The following is a 9,082-nucleotide window of genomic DNA, read 5'->3' as shown; positions in this document are numbered from 1 at the left end:
TAAAGTGAGCGGTTGGGTGGTTGTGGCGAGAAAGAGGCGCCGGTTTCCTTCCTCGCTGAGGAAGCGGCGGCGGCTGCAAGTTTGGAGCTCGTGGGGCGAGAGCGAATGGCGGGGAGAGGCGAAGAAGAAGAAGGGCAGTGATCCTCGGAAGCCCCCAAGCAGGGCCGGGGGGAGCCTCGGGGAGGGGAGGGGAGGGGAGGGGAGGGGAGGGGGAGGAGTGCGGCGGAGGACAGCGTGTTTGTTTTCGGAAGGCGTGTGGAGTGTAAGGAAGAAGCGGCCACTCTCGCTCGCCCGCGCGTGCGCGCACATCTCTTTCCTCCCTGTGTACGTGCGCGCGCGCGCGGTTCTCACTATATAGCTCCTTGCCTGTGTGTGCGAGAGGCTGTTGGTGTGACTGTGGCGCTGACATCTCTTCGCCGGGGGCTTGTGCGTTGTGTTTTTGTTTTCCCAGGGAAAAGCGAGTCCCCCTCCTCCCTTCCCCCGCCCCTCTCGCCTTCTTCCTCTCCCCGGACTGCTCTTTGCCTTCGTCCCTTCAGGGCTGCCCTTCCCGCCTGCCGGCCCGCCCGCCCCCGCCACAGCCGCTTTAATACCCTTCGGGTTGCCGCCTGCGCCTGGACTCGCTTCGGCGGCGCGGTTCTTTCTTTCGCTCCGGCGGCGGCGGCGGCGGCAGCCCAGAGCCCCGGACCTTGGAGGGGGGTTCGGGCGGCATGCTGCTGGATGCGGGGCCGCAGTTCCCGGCGCTGGGAGTGGGCACGTTCGCCCGGCACCCGCCCCCGTCGGCGGCGGAGATGCAGGAGCGCGAACTGAGCCTGCAGAACAGCTTCGTGGACTCGGCGGCGGCGGCGGCGGCGGCTCACCTGGGTGCCTTCAAGCTCAACGCGGCGGCGGCGGCGGCGGCGGCTCACGAGCTCTCCCCGGGGCAAGGCTCGGCCTTCAGCTCGCAGGCGCCTGCTTACCCGCACGCCGCCCATGTGGGCTCCTACTCCGGGCCGCCTTTCAACTCCCCGCGGGACTTCTTGTTTCGGAGCCGAGGCTTCGGGGAGCCGGCGGCGGCGGCCGGCGGCGGCCAGCACGGGCTCTTCGGGGCGGCGGCGGCCACCGGCAGCCTCCATCACCCGCATGCGGAGGCGCAGAGCCACCTGCTCTTCCCGGGCATCGGAGATCAGCACGGCGCTCCCGGTTCACCCAACGTGCTCAACGGGCAGATGCGCTTGGGCTTGCCCGGAGAAGTCTTCGGTCGGTCGGATCAGTACCGCCAGGTGTCCAGCCCCCGAACTGACCCTTACTCGGCGGCCCAGCTGCATGGCCAATACGGCCCCATGAATATGAACATGGGCATGAACATGGCGGCGCACCACGCGCACCACCCGCACGCCCACCCGCACGCCCACCACCACCACCACCATCACCACCACCCCGGGGCCTTCTTCCGCTACATGCGCCAGCAGTGCATCAAGCAGGAGCTGATCTGCAAGTGGATCGACCCGGAGCAGCTCAGCAGCCCTAAAAAGAGTTGCAATAAAACTTTCAGCACCATGCACGAGCTGGTCACTCACGTCTCCGTCGAGCACGTCGGGGGCCCCGAGCAGAGCAACCACATCTGCTTCTGGGAGGAGTGTCCGCGCGAAGGAAAGCCCTTCAAGGCCAAGTACAAGCTGGTCAACCACATCCGCGTGCACACGGGCGAGAAGCCTTTCCCCTGCCCCTTCCCCGGATGCGGCAAGGTCTTCGCCCGGTCCGAGAACCTCAAGATCCATAAAAGGACGCACACAGGTCAGTCAGAGCAGATGAGGCGAAGGAGGAAAGGGGGGGGCGCGAGTGGATGCTGGCCACGGGGAGGGCAGGTCTGTAAAAATCGCTTCCTTCCAGCTCAAACCCAAACCGAAAGGTTTGCTTTCTTCCTTCGCGGTCGTCTGTCCTCCCTCCTGCATGTGCACGGACGGCGTCTGGTAAACCTTTATTTTATCTCCGTGTTTTTCTTTAAGTAGTATGAAGCTTTAATGATTGGCAAAATAAAATAAAGGAATGCGTTTAGAGATCTATGTGCGCCTCGCTGTTGGGTCTTGCACTTCTCTATAGGGGTAAAACCAAGAGTGAGGTTTAAGTAAATCTAGTTAGAAACCAGGAATTTTCCTTGGAAGACCGGAGCACCGACCACGCTAGGACGGGAAATGCGGGTGGGATGTAAAGCGGCAAAGGCAAGATGTAATCAATCCCTCCGTCCTTTTGGAGCGTAACAACAAAGGGAAACCCTGAGATTTCGAGGATTACTTGCAAATAAATATATAATCCTGACGACGCTGACTTAGAAATCCATCCGATGCACTTCTGAATAAATACGCAGAGGTCTGAAGGATGACTGAAATATGCTCATTAGCTGCGTGTCAGGAGGGTGAATAAATCCACCGATATGCCGCTGCAGAGAACTGAAAGTAGATTTGCTTTTCATCCTAAAATGAGCTCTGTTTCCGAGCAAGACGTCCTCCTTCCGCAGAGCAATACCTTTGCTTTCCGTTCCATTTCAAGGGAGTAAGACAGGACCATAACATTTTCTCATTTTGATAGTCTCAGCCGCGGCCGCTGAAGGGGGTTCTGCATTATCTTATTTACATTGTGCAATAACCGACAGAGAATTTAATGTTGACAAACGTTCAGGTTTAGGATCCCCAAAAGGGAGCCGGCGATTCTGCTGCTAAGTCCTAGCGGTGAAATCCAAAGAGCACCGGTTTCCAAGGTTTTTCTGCCGGCCACATTTGCGCCCCGGCTTCTTTGCATCGTCTCTTCTGTCCTCTTCCCGGCCCTGAAAAAAAAGTCAAATATTTGAGCGATTTCCGGACATCAATATTGACGAAGAGAAAGGAGGACACCTCGCTGGGCCTTTCTAGTTGTGTTGTTGACGTGTTAAGAACAGGCTTAGGTGCCAGACGGGCTTTAACGAGGTTTAACAGATCCGAGACGTTGATTTGCAGGGAGATGGCCGCGATTTGGCTCTGAGCAGTTGTCTTTAAGGAACAATTTACGTGCTAATGGAATTTCTTGTGGAATTGCGCGTCTCTCCCACCTCCGATTTAGGGGGAGGGGAGCGGAGGATCGGGAGGTGGTGGTGGTTGAATTCTCACACCTACAAATTACTCGGAAATCTGGCAACAGGGTGAAAAAGCTCTAAGAATATTCCAAGCGAAGATATTGCACGTATTTTCTTCCATACTCCTTTTCCACACACACACACACACACACACCCCATCACCACCCACCACCTCAGGCAGATCTACGAGGAGACACTTCCAATGTCCTTCCATGAATGCAAGGAAAAATACAGCAGTGTTTCAGATCTTGGGTTGCAGTATTTGTTAGCACTATTTAACAGGGCTTGGTTAGTTTTATTAAATCTGGATTGGGGAGGTACCTTGGCCTGTGAAGCTAATTTTGCTCCTAAGCTGTATCCTGAATAGATACAGGGCCATCTTCTCCTGGAGGATCTCCTCTTGCTTTCCACCGGGAATTCAGGGTTTGAAACAATGGCCACAGGTTGTCTTTGCACACGTGTGATCTCTCTCGTCTGTGTATGTCTGAATCTGAAACCAAGTTTACAGCTCCGAGAACTTTCTAAAATTCCTGGATTGTCATGTTTTAGCTAAGTAAGTCCCATTGTACTGTACTCCCTTCTTTACCATCCTCAGTGCGAGAAAGTATCTGGGATTTCCAAATTAAAGTGTTTAGAAATAAGATGGCATTTGATCACTGTCTTCCTTTAGGCCGGTCATATTCTGCTTCCCCTGTAATCCCTCAGTCACTGCAAGTCTTTCCATTCCCAAAAAAGGGCTCTTTTGATAAGCGGACAGGATTCGGTCTCGGTGGGCTGATTCTTTTTGCAGTGACTTATGGCGCTGTCTTCCTTCTTGTAGGGGAGAAGCCCTTCCAGTGTGAATTCGAAGGCTGTGACAGGCGGTTTGCCAACAGCAGCGACCGGAAGAAGCACATGCACGTCCACACTTCGGACAAACCCTACTTGTGCAAAATGTGTGACAAATCTTACACTCACCCCAGCTCTCTGAGGAAACACATGAAGGTAACCAGGTGCTGGAGCTGGCCTGGGAAGGGGATTCGGAGGATAAGAGAGGATCCAGGGAGGAGTGCTCCCAGGGGCGGCAAAGGAGGTGGCCTGGGCTCCTGGGAAGCCAGACCCATTGAAATTAGGGGCCTTCATCTCGGGGCAGAGGAGCCCTTGAGTTGAATCATACACACCGGCATTTCAGTGTCACCATTTATATAACTTTATTTTTCACAGGACAGGGTTGGGGCTGTCTGGGAGGAGGAGTGAAATTACCCTCTTTTTTAAAAAAGGAGTGCTTAGGTGGGGACTCACGGCCTTAGCTATGGGAAGCCTTCTTTCTGTTTTATTCTTATTATTTATAGGAGAATAATAATAATAATAATAATAATAATAATAATAATAATAATAATAATAATAATAATAATAATAATGTCAAGGTAGTGCCTCACTGGCAGCTGACTGTTTTGCTTTGCCTTGTAGGTTCATGAATCTTCCCCACAAGGCTCCGAGTCCTCACCTGCTGCCAGCTCCGGCTACGAGTCCTCCACCCCACCGGGTTTGGTGTCCCCCAGCACAGAGACCCAAAGCACGGCCGCCTCCAATTTGTCTCCAGCAGCCGCCGCGGCTGCTGCGGCTGCGGCGGCGGCTGCGGCTGCGGCAGCGGCGTCCGCAGTTCATCGGAGCGGTAGCGGCGGCGGCGGCGGCAGCGGCGGCGGCACGGGTGGCTCGGGCGGCGGCGGCGGAGGGGGCAGCGCCAGCCACAGCGGCCTCACCTCCAACTTCAACGAGTGGTACGTCTGAGGACGCCTGGCACTGCCACTGTTCTCGGATCCCTTGGGCCGAGCTGTCTGAGTCAGTTTCGTGACTCTGCTCTCTCTCGCTCTCTCTCTCGCTCTCTCTTTTCCCCTTTGGTCGGATTCGAAGCATTCCGAAGCAGCATCAGAGAGAGAGAGAGAGAGAGAGAGAGAGAGGCGGGGGGGGGGGAACCCTCTTTTTAAAAAAAAAAGAGGAGGAGGAGGAGGAAAACGAAGAGGAGGAGGAGGAGGAGGAGGAGGAGGAGAAGGAAGGCTTCAAAGCAGCAAAAGGGTTCTCCCCACCCAGAGGCAGCCGCTGTCTCCAGAGCCTTGCAAATATTCCGTTTGCCAGAGACCCCTCCCTCGGGCCCCCAAGCGCCTTGGGAACAAAAGATCAGAGTTCGTCCATCTCTCCGTGTACATAGAGGAACCCAAGGTGGTAATCAACCTTTTCTTATTGTATAGAAATTGGGCCACTTTGTGAACTATGGATTGCTTTTCTTTTATCATCAATTCCTCACCCAGAGCTCTTTCTGCCTCCTGAACATCCTTCCTTTCTCTTCTCTTCTCTTCTCTTCTCTTCTCTTCTCTTCTCTTCTCTTCTCTTCTCTTCTCTTCTCTTCTCTTCTCTTCTTCCCTCCCCTCCCCTCCCCTCCCCTCCCCTCCCCATTTTTGAATTCACCAATTTTAAAAGGGGAGAAGGAAAATAACATGAAAGCAAAAGGTTTTTCCCCCTGTAATTGTGGTATTGAATATTGTGTTCCTTTGAAAAGAGGCAACTTTGATTGTAAACTTCATTCAAATATAGACCTGAAAGATTTTTAAAAAGTGCCAAAGTCTCCATGTTGTTTTCAGAAGGACCCAGATCAATTTCCCCTCTTCTCCCAACGCTTGTGAATGTATTTTCTGTTAGCTGGGTTTACATGTGATGTTTTAGTGCTTTTTGCAAGTTCGATTTGTTAGTTCCTGTTTGGAAATTTGTGGGGGGTGGGGTGGGGGAGAAATAAACGTAGTGCTGTTAGGGATTTTTTTTCGTAATAACACCCTTCCTTGTGTAAATACCTGTTGCCATATTTATCCATTTGTAATTAAATTATGGTATTAACTTGCTACAGAGGAAACAGTATTTATAAAGAATGTTTCTTAACTATAAATATGTACAATTGTGAGCATAAACTGTTTCAGAATTTTTTTATTTGGAGGTTTATGTGGTTTCATCATTTCTTGTGATTTTTTTGAGAGTAATGCATACAGAAATATAATAAAATGTGTTGAAACTGCAGTCCATGATATTTTTAATCCACATATATCTTTATCCTGGTAAATTAAAAGTGTTCCTAGTTGGTTAGAGTGTGTGAGGCTGTCTATTAAGTTCATTTTTAAAATCAATTAAAATCAATCGTAAGTGTCGAAATTATACAAAAGAAATACTGCTGGTTTCTTTTTATTTTTTAATTATAACATTCATTTTACATGTCAAAAGCTCAAATAGTTTAACCTTTCCCCAGAGTTGCAGGCTGAAACTGCATATGTATATTTACCTGAGAGTAAGTCACAATGAGCACAGAAAGTCTTAGTGCTCAATAAACATGCTTAGGGTTGCCTTGCACAAAACTTGGGTAAGGCCCCTGGGCTTACCAAGCCGTCTGAGTGCCATCTCAGCAGAGAAGTTAGCATGTGTTTCACTTCTCACCCTTTGGAAATGAACTGGAGTTAAGAGTGCACAGAAGTTTGAATGGCTCCTATCTGTTAATTGAAATATAGTGAAATTCATTTGTTTCAGTTTTATACTCCTCCAGAGTCTAGACTAGTAATATCTGAACTGCTAGTCTCTTGGTTTTTAAAAACATAATACTCGTGCATTTGTTCTAAGAAGACCCCCATCTTCTTGAAGTGGTGAGTTTTCTGAGTTGCTTTTTATACTTTTACATGATAATTAATGTCTAATGAAGCCAACTCCTTGGCCTGTTGGTTTATTTATTTATTTTTAAATGATAGACCTAGGTTCTTGCTATTTCTAAGTAAAATTGAGGACTTCTGACATCATTCCAACAGAATCATTTCTTTTTTCTTTATTATTCTTATTTTAAATTATCTACTAATTGGAAGTTAACATTTATTCTTGCTGGGGATATTAAGTGCATGCGCTTTACCACAAGAACAAGTGGTTAGCTGTAATGACCAAGAAGAATACTGAAAATGTATTTGAATTCATATGCTGGAGTATCTATAACCACCTTCAATTTATCAGTATAAGATATAAAATCCTATTCCACATGAGTGGAAATTTAAAGGTGCTTTTTCCCCTTTTAAATAACATCCTAAATCCACTTTCGCTTAGATGCTAGGCTTTGGTGAGGCTAAATGCGTTTCATCCTCCGGATCTGAATTATGAAATTCTTGCTCAGGCAAGCAAACCTGCCTTTTAAAAGCATCTTTCGAAGAATCTGGAGTGGAACTGGGCTGGACAGCTTGAAATCTTCGAAAGCCTGGCCTTTGCCCAAAGCCACCGAATGCCAACCACCTGGACACTGAAATCAGCCACGCAGTCCCCTCCCTTTCCTAAGCCCTGCAGAGTTCTGCTCCTGGAGTGTGGTGACGGCTTCTCCAAGAGGCCCAACAACCTCGCAAAAGACGCGCTAAAAGACACAGCGCTGCGCTGCTTTTTCTGGTTCTCTGCTCCAGGTTGTTCGTGAGGTGACCCCATTCACCCGTGGCAAGAAAGAGAAGAGGCAGAGCTGGAATCCTAGGCCTACCGATTTGCTTGAGAGTAAAGGCCTACCTAGCTCAGCTGGGACTTGGCTTCTCTGCCGGCTTTTTGTAAGGATTTCATCTTTATGGGAGCGGGGAGGTGAAGGTAGAAACCCAACTTTCTGCATGGAAAGTGAAGTCCGGATATAATACACACACACATACACACACACACACACACACACTCATTTCCCGTCTCCTGTTCCGGTAGCCACCCTAGCTTCATTCCCACCTTGAGTCTCTGCTCTCGGGTGCTGGCTCCGTTTGTTCGTATTCATTCATTCTCGGGTGCGCAATGCAAAAAACCCTGAAATAATCAAATGAATGTTAAAACCTCATTTTCCTCTCTTAATCATATTAGGGCGACCGTCCGTCTCTTCCTCCTTCCCCAGTTTTAGTAAAATAATTAGCATATGACGCTGAGCCCTAGGAGAATCCACGCCGCTTGGGAAAACTGCCTCGGAAGAGACCCGGAGACGTCAAGCGGGCTGTGCTGAAGCTGGGGCTGTGGCAGCGGCGACCGTAGCGGCGGCGGCGGCGGCGGCTGTTTACCCAAACCAGGCCTGGGCCTCCCCCTCCGGCTTCCGAAGCCGGCCCGGGTTGGAGGGGACAAATAGGGCGCAAGGGAGGCGAAAATGCTTGCCCACCCGCCCGCCCTCCTTCTCCGAAGGCTTCCTCGCCTCGCTTTCCAGCGCCCGCCCCGCGAAAGGCGGGCTGAGCGGGAGTCCTTGCTCCGAGCTGCACTCTTCAGCGGGAAGAGATTTCGCGGCGGTTGCCGTCGGGAGAGAGTCGCCTTGGCGCCGTCCCTGCTTGTCCCCTCTTCTCGCCCGGGAGGCCGTCAGGTTCCAGCGCAGCATGCCGAAGGACAAGTCCTGCTCCCCGAGCCTGGGCGCGGTTGGAGGCTCGGCTACCGGCTAGTGGGGACGATCGAGAAGCCGACCCGAGCGAAGAGGGACCGCTTCTGCTCCGGCGCCGCTCCAGGAGCCAAAGCCCCGGGTCTCTCCCGTCCGCCTATTGGAAGCTGCCTTTTCCTCCCTCTGGGCCCCCGGGAGGGGAAGGGAGAAAGAGGGGCCCCGTGCGCCCCTCCCCTCCACTGCCCCATTCATCTGGGTCAGCCCTGAACTTGAACTTGAGCTGACCTTGGCCTCCCCGGCCTCCGCTTTCCCAAGGCCGGCCGGGACTGGATTTCGGGGGGGGGGGTCGCCTAGGTGCAGAAAGAGAGCGCGGAGCGACGAGGCCGAGGTCTTAGTTGAGGAAAAGGTTGCTCGCAGGCGCACGGAACAGTCCAGAGACGTTCTCAGTGCTGGTGCCTCCGGAATAATGCCCGAGGGAACACAGGCTTAGCGGGTATAATAGAGCGCCTTGTGAAGAATAGAGCGCAAATGACCTTCAAGGCGAGGCTTGAAAGACTCCGGCCTCCAACGCGCACACACACACACACCGTTCCGAGCTTGGGGACTTTTATCGCGTCTGAGCTGGCGAG

At 51.7% G+C, this 9,082-nt stretch overlaps 1 protein-coding gene across 3 annotated transcripts; it reads left to right on the top strand.

Annotated features, from left to right (window-relative positions):
- The first annotated feature begins 457 nt into the window (after positions 1–457).
- ZIC2 (Zic family zinc finger 2) lies at positions 458–4,855 on the top strand. 3 transcript variants are annotated; one of them, XM_088136626.1, is made up of 5 exons: positions 458–1,337; positions 1,404–1,773; positions 3,906–4,069; positions 4,535–4,680; positions 4,798–4,855. In XM_088136626.1, the coding sequence occupies exons 1-5, from the start codon at positions 708–710 to the stop codon at positions 4,853–4,855; spliced, it is 1,368 nt and encodes a 455-aa protein (XP_087992752.1). In that variant the 5' UTR covers positions 458–707. The 3 variants fall into 3 exon arrangements, with proteins under 3 accessions (XP_087992752.1, XP_087992751.1, XP_087992750.1); XM_088136625.1 differs by having other exon boundaries at positions 458–1,773; positions 4,535–4,683; positions 4,804–4,855; XM_088136624.1 differs by having other exon boundaries at positions 458–1,773; positions 4,535–4,855.
- The last annotated feature ends 4,227 nt before the right edge of the window (positions 4,856–9,082 follow it).

The sequence above is a fragment of the Python bivittatus genome, unplaced genomic scaffold (assembly GCF_059951505.1).
Source record: "Python bivittatus isolate LINGU-HERP-01145 unplaced genomic scaffold, Pbiv_v1 ctg000060_np1212, whole genome shotgun sequence".
NCBI classification, from domain to species: domain Eukaryota; kingdom Metazoa; phylum Chordata; class Lepidosauria; order Squamata; family Pythonidae; genus Python; species Python bivittatus.
This window is presented reverse-complemented; position numbering and strand designations above follow the sequence as displayed.